Consider the following 19,456-nt stretch of genomic DNA (forward strand, 5'->3'; position numbering starts at 1 on the left):
TTCAGTTCTTTTTTTATTTCTATTTTTGTTTCTCTGATTATCTTTACCAATCTTGCTTCCATAGCATCCATTGCATCTTGCCATTTAGCCATTTTTTCTTCTTCAAGTGACCCAGCCCTCGTTCGGATCTGCTTTGCTGCTGGTCTATTCTCTGACAACACTGTTTGCCTATTGCTCAAATAGGCTCAAAAGTTGACCTCTCAAATTCAAATTTCAAGTACACAGTTCCGTAGATTAGACCACGCCCTTTTATATAAGCCCAAAATCGCCATTCTCTGATGCTCCTAGGTCCAGATATTGGTAAGCAGAAGGTTCCAGGTTCAATCCCCGGCATCTCCAAAAAGGGTCCAGGCAAGAAGGCATGAAAATCCTCATCTTGAGACCCTGGAGAGCCGCTGCCAGTCTGAGAAGACAATACTGACTTTGATGGACCAAGGGTCTGATTCAGTATAAGGCAGCTTCATATGTTCATATGTTCAAAGATATTAATTTTTTTTAAATAATTTTCTTCAAAATGGCCACCGAGGCTCTTCTGTCCTTTTAAAAAGTTTTTTCCTTTTTTCTCCAAAACTGTACCAAAGTTAATTCTAAGCATACAATCCAATAGATTTTACCTTTTAATGACAATATCTGCCGGCTCCACTATTTTTCAATGTCCCGTTTTCTTTTAATTAGTTTTTAAAATTTTGACCTTCTTATAATGGCTGCTGGTACTTTTCTATGATTTTAGGTCCTAGAGAAGACTGGGAGGCTTATTATTTTTCCCTTCTCCTAATGGCTCCTTCCTTTACCTTCCTTCCTTTCTTGACACGAAGTCTCTTTTTCAGTGGTTAAAAGGTCTCGTGTTATTTCAATGACATTTCCTGTGTTGTATTCATCAAGTCAGCAGTTCTTCTCAGAGGGGGTTGTCTGTTCTTGACCACAGGTATTCCAAACAATATTTGTTTTTCCTCTTTTAATCTTATTTTTCCAATATCACCAGTCCCAATTTTAACCCTTCCTTTATCTTCCTTAATTTAAGATGGTATATCTGGATCCAGACCTTTGTTTTTATTTTAATTTAGTCTTATATTAGTCCCAAAGTGATAGATATAGATCTTTTACCTTCAATTCCGATATCCTTCTGCGCACTGCTCTTTTAGATGTTAGATGTTAATCAGTCCCAAAGAAGCTTTGTATCTTGGTGGATTTAAGCCAACTTAATGGCCTCAGAGATCCTCTGTAGATGAATTAATGCAGTCCTTCTCGGGGGACTCTTCAAAGCCAAAAAGGAACCCCACTGGAGTCCCTCATCAGCCAAAGTAAATCCCCTCAGAACTTAACATGCATATCTTGGCCTTCTCCCTTCCTGGAAGAAGTAGGCAGCAGGTGTTGCAATCACCTTCTCTGCCCAGAACAGAGATTCTGATCTGCCATCGACTGAAGAGCAGCTCAATCTGCCATGACCAAAACCCGAAAGTCACATTCTGTACACCATTTGTGTAAACAAGGGATTCTCATGGGACAGCAGCAGGTGATCAGAAAGGAACACTTGTGTAGGAGGGCTGAGGCTGCAAGTACAGCATGCTCATGAAAGAGTTCTGTAGGCACAAGTGAAATCAGAGACATCTACCTGAGTCTGTTCGCAAGCATATATATGACAGACAGGAACACAAGTGTTAAACTGGCAACAGCAACAAATGGGAGAAGTTAGAACCTCCTTTGGAGGATGAATGGTTCCACTGTCAGTACCAAAAGGTCCCAAAATAATTTTCAATATTCAGATAAATTTATTGAGTGTTGCATACGGTTTATAACGTTTAGGAATAATAAGGTAAGAAAAAGATAGTCTTTCCTTTGAGCATTTTCTTATTATAACACACCTTTGCCTCTTTCTGTAGTTGGGAAAATGTTACAAAATCTAAGAAAAACTAACGGGACACAGGTGCAAGACAGAAGAGTGTGCAATAAATAATAAGCTCCCTATCTCATCCACTTCCACTCAATGACATCCCTATTTGCTTATTCATTGTTCAACTATCACAAGCCTCATTTCAGCTTTACATTTTATTGCCTCTATGTGGGTTATATTTGAAGCACAAGCTTTATATACATTTTCACAACAAATAGCACAGACTTTGAACTACACTGCTTAAAAAAAGTTTCCATTTTAGGAGCTTCCAGGGATTTACTGTCCTCACTTGACTAAGAACAGAAGACACAAAGCATTCAAGAAGTGACTTTCTGTTTCATTTCTGCTTAATTCATCAAGCACTTTCAGTTTCTACAGAACTCTGAATTACTGAAAGAATTGGTAATATCTTTATACAGCAACAGTCTGGACCACTTCAGATGTTACATTTCCGCACTCCCTTCTGAAAGAACTCAAAGTTGAACTTGTGGATCTTCTAACAAAAATCTGTAATCTTTCATTGAAATCTGCCTCTGTTCCTGAGGACTGGAAGGTAGCGAATGTCACCCCCATCTTTAAAAAGGGTTCCAGAGGGGATCCAGGAAATTACAGGCCAGTCAGTCTGACTTCAATACCGGGAAAGTTGGTAGAAACCATTATCAAGGACAGAATGAGTAGGCACATTGATGAACACGGGTTATTGAGGAAGACTCAGCATGGGTTCTGTAAGGGAAGATCTTGCCTCACTAACCTGTTACATTTCTTTGAGGTGGTAAACAAACTTGTGGACAAAGGAGACCCGATAGATGTTGTTTACCTTGACTTCCAGAAAGCTTTTGATAAAGTTCCTCATCAAAGACTCCTTAGAAAGCTTGAGAGTCATGGAGTAAAAGGACAGGTCCTCTTGTGGATCAAAAACTGGCTGAGTAATAGGAAGCAGAGAGTAAGTATAAATGGGCAGTCTTCGCAGTGGAGGACGGTAAGCAGTGGGGTGCCGCAGGGCTCGGTACTGGGTCCCATGCTCTTTAACTTGTTCATAAATGATTTAGAGTTGGGAGTGAGCAGTGAAGTGGCCAAATTTGCGGATGACACTAAATTGTTCAGGGTGGTGAGAACCAGAGAGGATTGTCTCTCTCTCGGCTTGACTTCGCGAACGAAGATTTAAGAAGGCTGCAGTAGTCCACGTCTGCTGCAGGCTCGCTGGTGGCTGACAAGACCAATGCGGGACAGGCAGGTCCGGCCACAGTGGCTGCAGGGAAAAGTCAGATTTGGGGTTGGTGCTGTAGCAGTGCGATTCTTCCTCAAGAGAGGATTGTGAGGAACTCCAAAGGGATCTGTTGAGGCTGGGTGAGTGGGCGTCAACGTGGCAGATGCGGTTCAATGTGGCCAAGTGCAAAGTAATGCACATTGGGGCCAAGAATCCCAGCTACAAATACAAGTTGATGGGGTGTGAACTGGCAGAGACTGACCAAGAGAGAGATCTTGGGGTCGTGGTAGATAATTCACTGAAAATGTCAAGACAGTGTGCGTTTGCAATAAAAAAGGCCAATGCCATGCTGGGAATTATTAGGAAGGGAACTGAAAACAAATCAGCCAGTATCATAATGCCCCTGTATAAATCGATGGTGCGGTCTCATTTGGAGTACTGTGTGCAGTTCTGGTCGCTGCACCTCAAAAAGGATATTATAGCATTGGAGAAAGTCCAGAAAAGGGCAACTAGAATGATTAAAGGGCTGGAACACCTTCCCTATGAAGAAAGGTTGAAACGCTTAGGGCTCTTTAGCTTGGAGAAACGTCGACTGAGGGGTGACATGATAGAGGTTTACAAGATAATGCATGGGATGGAGAAAGTAGAGAAAGAAGTACTTTTCTCCCTTTCTCACAATACGAGAACTCGTGGGCATTCGATAAAATTGCTGAGCAGACAGGTTAAAACGGATAAAAGGAAGTACTTCTTCACCCAAAGGGTGATTAACATGTGGAATTCACTGCCACAGGAGGTGGTGGCGGCCACAAGCATGGCCACCTTCAAGAGGGGGTTAGATAAAAATATGGAGCAGAGGTCCATCAGTGGCTATTAGCCACAGTGTGTATGTGTGTGTATATATATATATATATATATATATTTATATATATATATATATATATATATATTTGGCCGCTGTGTGACACAGAATGTTGGACTGGATGGGCCATTGGCCTGATCTAACATGGCTTCTCTTATGTTCTTAATTCTTAAAATTTAAGAATACCATTTCAGATGCAGAATTACTGTGCATCTTCATAAATTCTGCAGATTATTTACCAACACCATTAAGTGCTGCTGCTTTCAGATGCAATGGCAGTTATGAACTTGGTTCATTACCTCCAGGGCTTCTTTTGAGCAGGAACGCAGTTCCAGCTGGCTCAGTGGTCAGGGGGTGTGGCCTAATATGCAAATAAGTTCCTGCTGGGCTTTTTCTACAAAAAATACCTGATTACCTCAAATGTTAAACTGACATCATTCATTTTCTTCAAGTTAGCCCGCTCAGGAGAACAGAAACAGTAGGCCTTTGTACTTTAATATCTGTGGTTAATATATGGGGAAGGCAATGGCAAACCGCCTTGTAAAAAGACTGCCAAGGAAATGTCGCAATGTGATGTCATCCTATGGGTCGGTAACGACTTGGTGCTTCCACAGGAGACTACCTTTATCTTTATCTGTGGTTCATCTTTGATTGTAGCTTGCTTCTTGCATTTTGTGCAGGTATACTCTTTAAGCACACCAATAACAAGGAACACTGTCTGTGGAGCACAAAGCCAGACTGTGTAAAAAAGACTAATCCTCTAGAAGCAATACAACATTTATAAACTAGAATAAACATTAATACAACATATATAAAGTTAAACAATGCATACACATAGGACTATTACATAATGCAGCACCACTTCACCATCCTACAGGTAGAGAGAAACAGTCTCAAAAAATAAATCCCAGGCACTCCAAAACATATTTTAATTCAAAGTCCCTCGATTATTTAGTGCTTGCTGACTTCTCTGGACCTGGAAAACACGAAGCTGAGTAGAAGTATTGCAATATTTGAAACAGTGAAGGCTTTATCTTGTTCCATTTTGAAATGAATGTAAACATTTTTAAGGAGGCTATATAGGAGGGTGAACCAGGGCTCTTGGCAAGAGACAAAACAGTCATCGAGCTCAAAGTTCCTGCACCCCAACTTCGGGAGACGAGTCTCCAGGTCCAGAGAAGTCAGCAAGCACCTAATAACAGAGAGACATTGTTTTGGAGTGCTTGGGACTTATTTTTTGTGACTATTTTTCTCTACATGTAGGATGGTGAAATTTTGTTGCATTATGTAATATTCCCATGTGTATGCATTAAGTATTTAACTTTATATATGTTGTATTTGTTAATGTTTATTCTACTTTGTAAATGTTGTACTGCTTCCAGAGGATTAGTCTTTTTGTTAGTCTGGTTTTCTAGCTGGCTTTGTTCATTCTTTAACCACCCTGTCCCATTCATTCATTAGAATAACAGAATCATAGAGTTGGAAGAATCTCCAGGTAGTCCAACCCCCTGCACAATGCAGGAAACTCATAAATACCTCTCCCCACAACCCCCCCGCGACACCTGCTCCATACCCAGAAGATGGCAAAAAGACACACACACACACACAACCCTCCAAGATCCCTGGCAAAACTGGCCTGGAGAAAAATTGCTTCCTGACCCCAAAGTGGCAAACAGCATTTCCCTGGGCGTGTTAGAAAGGGCCACAAGAACTAAGCGCTTATGCAACCCTTCTGCCCTCCTCATGATCTGCCTAAGTTCACACAATCAGTATTGCTGTCAGATGACCATCTAGCCCCAAAGAAGGAGAGCCCAACACCTCCCAAAGAAGCCTGTTTCACTGAGGACCTGCTCTGTCAGAAAGTTCTTTCTAATGCTGAGTAGGAAACTCTTTTGATTATTTCTATCAGTTCATTCTGTTTTGACCTTCTGGGCAACAGTATACAACTCCTCACCATCCTCTATGACAGCTCTTCAAGTACTTGAAGATAGTTATTATATCACCTCTCAGTCATCTCCTTTCCAGGCTAAACAAACCCAGGTCCTTCAACCTTTTCTTGTAGGATGGTCTCCAGACCCTCACCATCTTCATTGCCCTCCTCTGGACACATTCCAGCTTGTTTATATCCTTCTGAACCTGTGAGGCCCAAAACTAAACACAATACCCTAGGTGAAATCTCACTAGAACATAGTAAAGTGATACCATCACTATGTGTGATCTGGACACTAGACTTCTATTGATACAGCCCAAAATTGTATTTGCCTTTTTAGCTACTGCATCACACTGCTGACTCATGCTCAGTGTATTGTCCACTAAGACCCTTAGATTCTTTTTGCACATACTACTACCAGACAAGTCTCCCCCATCCTATAATTATGCCTTTTATTTTTGCTATCTCAGTGCAGAACTTTACATTTAACCCCACTGAAATTAATTTATTTTATTTTAGCCCAGATTTCTAGGCTGTCAGAATCATCCTATATCCTCACTTTGTCTTCTACCATATTTGCTAACCCCCCCCCGCCCAATTTAATTTTGTCTGCAAATTTATTAAGCATGCCCTCTATTCCCTCTAATAAGCATTCCCACTAGTATGGAGATTACATCTATCAGCAGCTACTAAAGGGAACCTCCACATTCAGAGGAAGAAAACCTCTGAATCCCAGAGCCAGGAGGCAATATCAGAGGAAGGTCTCAGCCTCTGTGTCCTGCTGTTTTCTGTTCACAGGAATTGGTTGGCCATAGTATGAGACAGTGTGCTGGACTAGACTGACCACTGGTCTGATCCAGCAAGGCTGTTTTTTTCTTACATCTTCATCCACATCGTATGATATCTGACCCTTTTTTGTGAGCTTTAAGATTAAAACAGCAACACAAACATGCAAGGAGTGACACACGTGTACAGGATTGAAAGAAGAAATGAAACACAGTGGTATTTGGGTTGGAGTTTAGAAAGCCTGATCTTGTCAGATCTCAGCACGGTTAGTCTTGGCCAGTATTTGGTACCGGAGACCTCCAAGACCTCTACCGTTGGGACACAGAACCAGGTAATGGAACACCACCTTTGAGCATACCTTGCCTTGAAAACCCCGAAAGGTTTGACCACATAAGTAAAATGTGGTTTGTCAGAAATAAGAGAGAGAGATCGCACATTGTATTTATTTGTAATGGTTTAAGATTCACGTTCACTCCTCCTTTTTCTGAACTCTTTTATTTACTGATGTATTTTATTTTTCTTTCTCCCCACCTCCCTTCTTCTCTTTCCTGTTAATGGTTAGAGAATGGAAAGGATTTTTGACAAGTGTTTTCTAGTGTCTCATACACACACAAAAAGACACCACACAACAATGTAATGCTAGCCCTACACGCCCCCCCTCCAATGCAGAGAAGTCCACCTCTTGAGAAATTCGGAGGGAGTTAAGAAACGAAGTGCGGGGAAAGTGGAGCGAGGGCTCTTTTCCTTTTACCTGGAGCAACCATCACCCGCTGACCGCCGTCGCTCTTGCCTGCCGGGCCCGCGGCCCGCTGCCTCTTGCTCTGCATGGCGCGCTATTCCCGCCACCGCCTCTTCCACTAACTAAAACCGAAACGTCCCGCGCAGCCCTACAGCAAAAGGCGGGCCTCCAGCAGGCCTGTCTCGCGGCTTCTGGGCGGACTTCCAAGCCCAGCGCTCCAGGGCATGCTCAGGCTCAGAGCGGGCTAAATTGCAATCCTGAAAAACGCGGACAACACCAGAAGCCCCGCGCCAGGTTATTGGAACCGAAACAGCACAGAGGGATGGGTGCGTGTGTGGGAGAGGAAAGTTATTTATGGCGGCGAAAAAAACTGCAACGAAACAAAACTTGGGCATGCTCAGTCTCTCCCGCTGAAGCCACTGCCCTTTCTTTTCTCAGACTGACAAGTCGAAACAGAACAAAGTTTAAGTCCAGCGGCACCTTTAACATCAACAAAATTTAATTCTGGGTATAAGTTTTCCTGTGCATGCATCCTTCTTCAGATACATTGAAACAGACCTCCTCAAGCCTTACATATCGGTGGCCGGGTGGTTAGTTGCCAGGAAGGGCTAATTAGAGTTGATGCATAAGTCACTGAGCCATAATATTGCTAATATTGGATTAATGCAGTTGGTAAGACCAAAGAAATCTTATTTAAAGTATAACCTTTCGCGTATTTGTACTCCCTTTCTAAAAAACCGATACCTTGTTGTTATGCTCTATTGAAACAAAATAACAAAATGTCACCCCATCTTTAAAAAGGGTTCCAGAGGAGATCCGGGAAATTAAAGGCCAGTCAGTCTGATTTCAATACCGGGAAAGTTGGTAGAAACCATTATCAAGGACAGAATGAGTAGGCACATTGATGAACGCGAGTTATTGAGGAAGACTCAGCATGGGTTCTGTAAGGGAAGATCTTGCCTCACTAACCTGTTGCAGTTCTTTGAGGGGGTGAACAAACATGTGGACAAAGGAGACCCAATAGATGTTGTTTACCTTGACTTCCAGAAAGCTTTTGATAAAGTTCCTCATCAAAGGCTCCTTAGTTAGCTCGAGAGTCATGGAGTAAAAGGACAGGTCCTCTTGTGGATCAAAAACTGGCTAATTAACAGGAAGCAGAGAGTGAGTATAAATGGGTAGTCTTCGCTGTGGAGGACGGTAAGCAGTGGGGTGCCACAGGACTCAGTACTGGGTCCCATTCTCTTTAACTTGTTCATAAATGATTTAGAGTTGGGAGTGAGCAGTGAAGTGGCCAAGTTTGTAGATGACACTAAATTGTTCAGGGTGGTGAGAACCAGAGAGGATTGTGAGGAACTTCAAAGGGATCTGTTGAGGCTGGGTGAGTGGGCGTCAACGTGGCAGATGCGGTTCAATGTGGCCAAGTGCAAAGTAATGCACATTGGGGCCAAGAATCCCAGCTACAAATACAAGTTGATGGGGTGTGAACTGGCAGAGACTGACCAAGAGAGAGATCTTGGGGTCGTGGTAGATAACTCACTGAAAATGTCAAGACAATGTGCGGTTGCAATAAAAAAGGCCAATGCCATGCTGGAAATTATTAGGAAGGGAATTGAAAACAAATCAGCCAGTATCATAATGCCCCTGTATAAATCGATGGTGTGGTCTCATTTGGAATACTGTTTACAGTTCTGGTCACCGCACCTCAAAAAGGATATTATAGCATTGAAAAAAGTGCAGAAAAGGGCAACTAGAATGATTAAAGGGTTGAAACACTTTCCCTATGAAGAAAGGTTGAAACGCTTTGGGCTCTTTAGCTTGGAGAAACGTCGACTGCGGGGTGACATGATGGATGTTTACAAGATTATGCATGGGATGGAGAAAGTACAGAACGACTTTCTCACAATACAAGAACTCGTGGGCATTCGATGAAATTGCTGAGCAGTCGGGTTAAAACAGATAAAAGCAAGTACTTCTTCACCCAAAGGGTGATTAACATGTCAAATTCACTATATATATATATAATTTTTTTTGGCCACTGTGTGACACGGAGTCTTGGACTGGATGGGCCATTGGCCTGATCCAACATGGCTTCTCTTATGTTCTTAATTCCAGAGAACCAGCAGCAGCCTGTCAAAAGCCGATATTTCTCAATAATCAGTCTTTTGTTTTAAATCAAAGCTGTTTTATTGTTAGAAACTCAGAAGCTGTACCAAGGACACAAGCCTTGGGAGTAATGACATACACACAGTTACACAGTTGCTATATAGGATATCATCAAAGGTTACCATACAGATGCATACTTGAGTCACGGGTTCAAAGGTTGCTATACAACTATTTTATTACTAAGGGATTTAAGCTATTGGAAACATCAACCATTCTCACACTAGTCTGGGAGAAGATAAGAGTTGTCTGTGTGAACCTGTGGGAGAGGCAACTTGAAAGTGGTACCAGCCAGACTGTAGCATAAACATCCTTGGGCCAGATGGATTTATTACTTGCCCAATGGTTGTAAATAAGGGTGGAGCAGTAAAGAGCTGGTGGCCTAAGGAACCATCATGTTACAGAAATAAGTGCGCTTGACTGCTGAGCCCTAGACCAGTGATCTGACTCACTACATGGCAGCATGCTTGACTGTGTTTGCCTGTCCTTAGAACACACGAAAGCTTTTGTTGTTCTTAAAGGTGCCGCTTGACTCCTACGTTGTTCTACTGCTTCAGACCAACACGGCTGCCCACTTGGGTCTAGCATTATTGAAAGAGGAGGCAATAATGTGCTACTTGGGAGGGAGGTCACGATCACTTAAAAAGAGGCCCAGAGAAGAGGGCAATCTTTCCCGCCCCCTTTGTGTTTCCGCCACGTTAGTCACTCGGGAATCCGCTCAGAACCCGAAGAGAGGTCTCTGTGGAACGCTCTTTTCCCTTTATCTCTATAGGCACAGCGAGAGTGGGAGGGACCGGAAGTTGGTAAAAAAATTTCCCCCGGAGGGCGACGTAAACCAGCGCGGGCGCACTAGAAGTACCCCAAGAGCCGCTGTTTGTCGGTTGTTGCGGCCTTCACGGCGGCGTTGTTGTTTTGTCGGTCATCGGAACGAGGATTCTACCTGGGCCGTTGCCATGGCGATGCAAGCGGCGAAACGCGCCAACGTAAGTGCCGGGCTGCCTCCCCGCTTCCCCGGGCCGGGACAGCCCTCTGGCAGCAGGGGCTCCTCTCCCTCTTTCCGCGCTGGCTCAGGCCCCACGAATGCAGCCGTATTATGGAGGGGGGGGGGGGCGAGGCAGGAGATTCGCCTGATTTTGGGGGGTGATGGTTGGCACCGGAAACTCGTTACGTGGGAATGCGGCTCCAGACAGCCACACGGAAATGAACTGCGACCTGTGTGTGTGCATTGAAATAAGTGTCAGGGAAAGCTTCGCTTGCGTTTGCCATATCCCGTCTGGCCACTGGCAGGGGGGGTGGGGGTGGGATTGCCAGATCCAGGCTGGGAAACTCCTGGATATTTGGGGATGGAGCCTGGGGAGGAGTGGGACGTCAGTGGGGTCCAATGCCATAGACTCCAGCCCTCCAAAGCATCCATTTTCTCCAGAACTGATCTCTGAGATGAGCTGGTTGGGCAGGGGGGAGGAGTCACAGACTCTCAGCCCAACCTACCTCGCAGATTCGTTGCTGCTTTGGGTGCCTGTTGGAGAGAAAGGTAGAGTATAAATGAAGCAGATTTGTTACCAAGAGCTATGATGTTCAGAGTATGCCATAAATGCAAATCCTGCTGTATGAGGATGTTTTTAAAGCAATGCAATCGATTGTTGCTGTTTTTTTAATCCTACTGGCTCTCTAAGAAACTCAGGGCAACAGCTTATATGATTTATTTTCTCTACGTTTTTCCTCACAGCATCCCTATGAGGCCAAGAGTGACTGGCACAGAGTCACCCATTGAGCTTCTCTCCTTGCCTAGGCTGATCCTAGCCTGATACGAACCACCATGCAACCATGTATTTCTCTTTAATAAGATGCATGATCAAAGTATAGGAACCAGCAGCTGACCCGCTTCCTTAACTTTGGTCTGCCCCACTCATAAATCAACCAGTTTATGATTATTATTTAAAGGGTTAAGGGGACATGGTGGGGGTAAAGTGTCTCCCTAGTTGCTTTCCTTTAGAATCCTCTCCTAGTTGTAGTTATCTGTTATCAGCACTGGATCAGAAAAAAAACCCTGCAGAAATGCATTGTGGGGATGCAGATGGTAGAAAGATAGAGGATGTGACACAGTGCATACCACCTGTGTGGCCCATTACATTTTATGTGCTTCTTTGCATGTAGTTCAGATTTCACAGGCTGGTTGTGTGGAAATAGGCATTTATGTACATCAGTGGCCTACATGTGCCTAACTGTCTACATGATAGCAATTTTAATGAAATGGCAGGGCCCAATTTTATAACTTATAGCAAAGCAAAAGTTACAAGTGGCTCAAATGATCCTGTTTCTTTTAAACAGCTGAATTAAGGCCTTAGAGAGTAATGGTGTATTACTATAGGGTAAGAAAATGCTGAGACTAACAATATGAGTCACATAGAAATAGATAAAACTGAATATTTGTCTTCTGAAAATCTGTACTTCTGCTGTTAATTTTTTTATATTTGACCAAATTTAGATTCGTCTTCCCCCTGAAGTCAACAGAATTTTGTATATCAGAAATTTGCCGTATAAAATCACTGCTGAAGAAATGTATGATATTTTTGGAAAATATGGACCCATTCGACAAATCAGAGTGTAAGTCTATGGAGTATTCCAAACCTGAGGTTAACAACAGAATTTCAATCCAGACAGCGTTCTGGTTGACTAGCAGGACATTATTTCAGCTTTCTGTGTCGAATCGCACAAGGAACAAGCTAAAACCAAGTTTGTAATCAGGGAAGGTGCAGAATAGCAGAAAATCAATATATATCATAAGCCATGCAAAACTAGAATTTAAGTGGAATATTTCACAGTACAAATTTCAGAATGAAAAGACTGAGGTTGCAGAGAGAGAAAAAAATCTTAGGTTTTTTTTTTAAAGAGCCACTAGATCTATTCTATAACATAGAAAAATACTATAAAGGAACTATGTTTTAAAATTACTCTGGAAGTATTTCTTAAAAAACAAGAGAATTTAGAGAATTTCTGGAATAAAGATGGTAAATTTGGGAGGGGGGAGAGTTAAAGCCTTGGACATTTAAAATGATGTTAAAGGGCTGCATACCACCATGGTAAATCATTAAGAATTGAGACAAAGGCATCATGCATATGATAGAGTCACAACAGAAAAACAGTTTGTCCTGTTGTTGTTTTAACCAAATTTACAGGTAGACTGTACCCTTTTCAGTTGTTAGCAATCCTGCTTTCTAGGAGTACCATGCTAGGTTGTGAGGTTCAGGCTGTCCTTTGATGTATGCTTATGCCTTGAGGAGGCAGTTTGGTGCAGCGGTTAAGTGCATGGACTGTAATTTGGGGGAACTGGGTTTGATTCCCCACTCCTCCACTTTCAGCTGCTGGGTGACTGTGGGTCAGGCACAGTTCTTGAAAGAGCTGCTCTCAAGCAGTTCTCAAAAGATCTCTCTCAGCCCCACCTACCTCATAGTAGGGTGTCTTTTGTGGGGAGAGGAAGGGAAAGAAGATTGTAAGCTGCTCTGAGACTCCGAGTGAAGGGTGGGATACAAATCCCGTCTCCTCCTCTTATGCAAATGGGTGAAACGACAGTGTTAGTTGTACTTGATCTGTAAAGGCACATGGAGCCCCGCAGCTGTTCCTATTTTTGCCTTGCCTTTTGTGCCTCTTGAGCCTTGTAACTGATATTGGCAACATGCTGGGAAAATGGAGTTGGTTGTTTGATGCAGTTGGTCACTTCATTGTTAGACTTTATTTGATGCTTCTTTCTTGCTAGAGTTAGCAAGGTTCTTGGTGTGTTCAGAAATTTATTTTATTTATACTTTCAATTTCTAGTCCACCGTTCCCTCCACAGCTTGGCTCAGGGCAGGTTGCATCATGATAAATAGTTAAAAATTTAACTTTACAATATCAAAATAATCAATATTGGCACATAATAAAACCAATGCAGTACAGGTGGTAACAGTCAAAAGGACAGGTGAGAGGGAACAGAAGCCACATAGGCAGAGGTCACTGATTGTAAGGTTTTGCCCAAGTTCAATCACGAGGCTCTTTAGGTTGGTTCAAAAAAAGCTTTAATGATGAGGCTTGAAGCAGACATTAATGGCATGCATTCGCAAGACCAGGTCTTGCCAGACAGAAGTGAGTTGGCAGACCCCCTAGCAATTATAGGTTGTAAAATAATGGCTCCCCTTTTCCCGCACCCACCAAAAGCCTTTTGAAGTAATATGAAGTCTTTTCTCAGGCCTCAGTGTTACTTCCCATCAAAGTCACATTCCACATACTCTTCCGTTTTCAATTGGTTCCTATCAGCGTTACCATGGAGACTAGATTAGAGCTATCTCTCCTGCTCCTCTTCCACCTGTGGGCCTGGAACATTCCACTATACACAATACTAAATATCAAAATAAATCAATGGAGGTTGGTATTCATGGGTACAATCACAGTATGGAATTAGTACATTGTGTAGATGTAAATATAACGATAATATATCATTAACGAGCAGGGATAATACCAACATTACAAGCAGCACTGCCATTTTAAGCCATAACAGTTCCTGACACTGATCATTGCTACCCCCAACGGTATATGCTTGGTTTTATATCTCTGTCTTGCAGGCCCTGCAGAATTATTTCATGTCCTGCAGGGCCCAAGGTCTCACAAGACAGAGAGTTCCACCAGGTTGGGGCCAGGGCCAAAAATAATAATAATAATAATAATAATAATAATAATAATAATAATAAATTTTATTTCTACCCCGCCCTCCCCGCAAAGCGGCTCAGGGCGGCTAACAGTAAATAATATATTAACATAAATAGTAAAACATTAGATTAACAATTAAAATTACACATAAAAACCCGTTAATTCAATTAAAATACTTAATTTACATTACATTATATATATATCTGGCAGTAATAGCTGTTCTGGCGCTGATTCTGCCAATTTAAATGGTGTTAAAGATGGCGGTTCTTCGTTCATTGCAACTCAGCAGTCCGTATCATTATAGGCGCGTCTAAAAAGGGCAGTCTTGCAGGCCCTGCGGAACTGGTCGAGGTTCCGCAGGGCCCGCACCTCCTCCGGGAGCTGGTTCCACAGTGCAGGTGCCGCAACTGAAAAGGCTCGCACCCTGGTGCTTTGGAGCCTGGCCTCTCTCGGCCCAGGGATGGTCATTTTGTTTTTACTTGCTGACCTCAGTGCCCTCTGGGGTTCATACGGGGAGAGACGGTCCCTTAGGTAGGCAGGTCCTCGGCCATATAGGGCTTTAAAGGTAATAACCAACACTTTGTACTGGACTCGGTAGATAACTGGCAGCCAGTGCAGTCCGCGCAGCCCCGGCTGTATGTGCTCCCATTTCGGGAGCCCCAGTAACAGCCTGGCCGCCGCATTCTGCACTAGCTGCAGCTTCCGAGTCCGGCACAGAGGTAGCCCCAAGTAGAGGGCATTACAGTAGTCCAATCTTGAGGTGACCGTTGCATGGATCACTGTTGCGAGGTCGCAGCGTTCCAGGAAGGGGGCCAACTGCCTTGCCCGCTTCAGATGAAAGAATGCTGACTTGGCAGTGGCTGCTATCTGGGCCTCCATTGATAATGAAGGCTCCAGTAAAACACCCAAACTCTTTACCTGGCGCACTGGTTCCAATGGTGCGCCGTCGAAGGTTGGGAGAGCTATTTCCCCTCCCTGGACGCCGCGACCCACGCAAAGGACCTCTGTCTTCGCTGGGTTCAACTTCAACCCACTCAATCTAAGCCACGCCGCTACAGCCTGCAAGGCCCGATCCAGGTTCCCTGGGGCGGAGCCAGGCCGGCCGTCCATTAGTAGATAGAGCTGGGTGTCATCTGCATATTGATGGCAACCCAGCCCAAACCTCCGGACAATCTGGGCAAGGGGGCGCATATAAATGTTAAACAGCATTGGGGAGAGAACTGCTCCCTGAGGCACCCCACAATCAAGTGTGTGCCTCTGGGATCGCTCGCCCCCAATGGCCACCCTTTGTCCCCGATCGGAGAGGAAGGAGGAAAGCCACTGTAAGGCCAGCCCCCTAACCCCTATGTCGGCAAGGCGGCGCTTTAGTAACTGATGGTCGACTGTATCAAATGCCGCCGACAGGTCTAATAACATCAGTACCGCAGAGCCGCCCCGATCCAGATGCCGCTGGAGGTCATCCACCAAGGCGACCAGCACTGTCTCCGTCCCATGGCCCGGTCGGAACCCAGACTGGCACGGGTCAAGGACGGAAGCGTCATCTAGGAACCTCTGTAGCTGCAATGCCACTGCCCTCTCAATAATTTTGCCTAGGAATGGTAGATTAGACACCGGACGGTAATTCGCCAATTCGGCCGGGTCTGCTGTACATTTTTTTAAGAGAGGGCGATTGAGGAAAGGCCCTGTCCCTGATTGAGGATAGCTGGAAGGTTTTTGGACTGGGGATCACCAGCTGGTTGTCATTGGCTGAACATGATGCTCTTTGAGGGACATCCTGGGAGACTTCCTGCAGATAGAGGATTCATAGAGGATGCACAGTAACTCCTGGTATGTGTGGCTTATTTATGTACATTTAATCTAAGCAACTTCCATGAAATTCATTGATGCTTACTGGCAAGTACCCATGCATTGGATTGTGGCCCTACCATTGTTGTTATATAGCCTGCTTGAAACTCAAGGTGGATTACAAAATATAAAAATAAATTCAAACAAGACTTTCAATAAACAACACAGCAGGACTAGGGTTATAGAACTGGGGAACATCCCCTTACCCCACATCCTATCTAGGGCAATAAAAATTATCTGAGGCATTACATACAAAGAAATCAAAATATCAGTGCTTTAAAGAAGGTTTTTTTTAAATAGTGATGCATTTCCTTATGTTATTTCTGAATGCTAATGGAATTTGTACTTTTATCCGCAGTAAATATTAAAACTGTGCTTACCCTACAGAGGAAATACTCCTGAAACTAGAGGAACAGCTTATGTTGTCTATGAAGATATCTTTGATGCCAAAAATGCTTGTGACCATCTGTCAGGGTTCAACGTGTGCAACAGATACCTTGTGGTCTTGTATTATAACGCAAATAGGGCAAGTATATAACTTTTCCTTAAAAGAGAGAGGGAGTTGCGGGATGTATGTGGTCAAATGGACACATGGTTGCTGTGACCCCAGGAATACATTTTCTCATGGTCAGAAAAAAGTGTTGGAGGGAGGGGATTGCAGGAAAGATTGACATTCCCAATGAAAGGCGCAGTATCTAGCCCTTAGCATTTCCTGCTTAAACCCAAATTCATTTGAGATATGCTGAAATGCTGGAAACCTTATTGCATTCACTAGAGCCAAATCAGAACAGATCTGGATACAGCTGACTTTGACCTAGAATCAAACTAAAACTGTGAACATGCTGATCCCCCTGCTCACAAGTCTTGGTGATTAGCTGTTTTGAGCAGTGACGGGACATGTGGTCCACTCCAAAGGATGTGGTAGTGTTATGTCAAAGTAAAGCTACTATGCAGCAAGTCTCCCTGGAGGTTCAGAACAGGCATTGAGGGTGTGTGTGTACAGATCACCCTTTCAGTGTGAGGCTTCTCCAGAGCCTTAGAGATGTGCAGTATCCCTCTGCATTTTTTAAAAAAGAGATCCACATTGGTATCAGTGACGAAGATTTCCTTGTTGGTGGGTTAACAAGAGTTGGAAAACAAGGAGTAAACTTTCCCTTCCATCAGAAAACAATAGTAGGGAATGTAGAATGTGGGAAGGATCATGCTTGCATACTCATGCATGGGTAGTTTTAGTAGTTTTTGGCCATCTGACTTGCAGTTCACAAACACTGCCCTGGATTTTATGGAAGTGATGACTTGCCACATACAGTCGAGAGGGTGGCTGTTCAGAAGTTGATATTAGTTTGTAAACCCTGCCCTCCCTCATAGACACATCCAAATCCTCTCGTTGAATTTTGAATCATGTATTAGTTTATTTATAATTATTCTATTCTCCCAACAACTGGGGCCTAAAGCAGTGCTGCAATGGGAAGTTCTTGTATGCAGTTTCCAGGCCCCTAGCTTTCATTCAGCATTTGCTTTGGTGAGAAATCATATAAAGTCAGTCAATCACCAAAGCTCTGCTTTTAGAGCACGCCGTACCTGTTCGTCCCAATTTTTTGGTATTCCACATCCAAAATCTCATCCCTCCTACACCTGTTGTCTTCTCAAAGCCTGTTAAGGGTGTTCATTCTGGCCAGGCTAAGTGCTCACTCCTTGGCAGTTATGAAGGGTAGATTCATACATTTATCTTATTTAGAACGAATCTGTCTCTGTCCATTTGGTAAGATTGACACCCTCCTTTGTAAATAAATTATATATATCAAAAGGTAAGATTGACATGATAGCATGTCCTTTGTTGGAATTTATATATATACACATTTATTTTCTGATGACCTAGGTACCTTTTCACTTGCCAACAGGGATCCAAAAAGAACTCTAGCAGTTGCAAAAAACTTATTCCTTTTGTCCATTGGGTGATGTGATTAACAACTATTTGCTGCTCAAAATTGGTGTATCATAGAGCTTTTATTGGATAAAAGGAAAGGAAGATATAATATTGTTTAAAGTCAACCTCTTAGTGTGGCATTGATTCCTTTCCAAAGGACCCAGTTTTGAGGAGTTAACTACATGTGTTTCTCGAGATGTACTTAAGTACAATGGATCTTAATTTTCAGGCATTAAATATGGCATTAAGTGGTTAAATATGATAAAAAGACTGTTTTAATAATATTTTAATAATGTTTTAATAATATTGGTTTGAATTGACATAATTAATTTATTCACAGCATATTTCTGCTTTATTTTAGGCATTCCAAAAAATGGACACAAAGAAAAAGGAAGAACAGCTGAAACTCCTCAAGGAGAAATATGGAATAAACACAGACCCACCAAAATGAGACCCTTGGCCTTTGTGAAAAACCTTGTTCTATGGACAGTTATTTGTTTTAATCTGTTATTTTCTGGACTAAAATTTCCTCACAAATACATGTGTCTGCTTTCAAGCACTGAAGTCTTTAGTGCTTAATTTTTGACCATATAGAATACTTTATAATCCTAAATTTAGTGGATCGCAGCTATGTTAACTCCAGTGTCTTTTTCTAGTTGATGTTCCCAAATGCAGACTAACCAAGGTGTTTGGTATGCTGGTGATAAAATTTCCTGCAAACCAGAAGCTTATACAAGGAAACATCAAAAAATGAGTTAAATATTGTAAATCTGTTAAAAGTATATGTATATTTTTCCAAGTTTGTGTTTGTGTCTTAATTGTTATCTGTATACCTTTCTTGAGCAGAATGCTCAGTTTTACCCTAAGTGGTATAAACAGGGTGATTTTAAATGAGATGTGGAGGTCAGAAGAGACTCCTGATCTCCATTCATCCACTTTTGGTGTTGAAGTTCAGCTTAATCATACTGTCCTGTGCAGTTGAGGTTGCCATCTTTCAACTGGCCTCATGCTGTTCTAGTTTTTCAATAGTGTCTTGCTGAGAGGAGCTGGGTGCTTGCACTGACTCACTCAATTCCTGTGGCATAAGAAAGTCTGGTATATTGGAGCGTACACACAAGCCAGAACTGCCTGGCTCTTCCATTGCAAGCCTGAAAGATAAGAGGACCTCTGGGATGCTGCTGGCATTATAGCCATTCCTGATTAAGACATACTGGGTTACTCTGCTTGCTTTTCTCATATGAGACCCAGGTCCCTTTGGTGTTAAGGATTTATTTGATGCTTCTGTATACCACCTTCATTTTTATTTGTTAAAAAGTCATTTCTGTAATTGTAACTGAGAACTGGGTTTGTGTGTGTATTCGGGGTGGGCGGGTAGTGGTAGCCTACATGAAGTTCATGGAAGGGTAGAGGAAAAAGGTACACCTAAAATGTA

At 42.9% G+C, this 19,456-nt stretch overlaps 2 protein-coding genes across 5 annotated transcripts in view; one reads left to right on the forward strand and one right to left on the reverse strand.

The window, feature by feature from the left end:
- The window catches only part of RNASEH2B (ribonuclease H2 subunit B), a 34,581-nt gene extending 26,728 nt beyond the window's left edge, over positions 1-7,853 (reverse strand). Inside the window, exon 1 of one of the 2 annotated variants that reach the window (XM_060233346.1) lies at positions 7,425-7,537. In XM_060233346.1, the coding sequence (XP_060089329.1) occupies positions 7,425-7,500 (76 nt within the window). In that variant the 5' untranslated portion in view covers positions 7,501-7,537. Of the gene's footprint in view, positions 1-7,424 lie in introns of both variants that reach the window. The other variant, XM_060233343.1, reaches the window with a different exon arrangement.
- Positions 7,589-18,823, forward strand: SF3B6 (splicing factor 3b subunit 6). 3 transcript variants are annotated; one of them, XM_060233368.1, is made up of 5 exons: positions 7,589-7,706; positions 10,345-10,555; positions 12,058-12,176; positions 16,485-16,623; positions 18,386-18,823. In XM_060233368.1, the coding sequence occupies exons 2-5, from the start codon at positions 10,526-10,528 to the stop codon at positions 18,473-18,475; spliced, it is 378 nt and encodes a 125-aa protein (XP_060089351.1). In that variant the 5' UTR covers positions 7,589-7,706; positions 10,345-10,525; the 3' UTR covers positions 18,476-18,823. The 3 variants fall into 3 exon arrangements, with proteins under 3 accessions (XP_060089351.1, XP_060089345.1, XP_060089336.1); XM_060233362.1 differs by having other exon boundaries at positions 7,597-7,738; XM_060233353.1 differs by lacking the exon at positions 7,589-7,706 and having other exon boundaries at positions 10,010-10,555.
- The last annotated feature ends 633 nt before the right edge of the window (positions 18,824-19,456 follow it).

This window comes from Heteronotia binoei, chromosome 1 (genome assembly GCF_032191835.1).
Source record: "Heteronotia binoei isolate CCM8104 ecotype False Entrance Well chromosome 1, APGP_CSIRO_Hbin_v1, whole genome shotgun sequence".
In the NCBI taxonomy this organism is placed as follows: domain Eukaryota; kingdom Metazoa; phylum Chordata; class Lepidosauria; order Squamata; family Gekkonidae; genus Heteronotia; species Heteronotia binoei.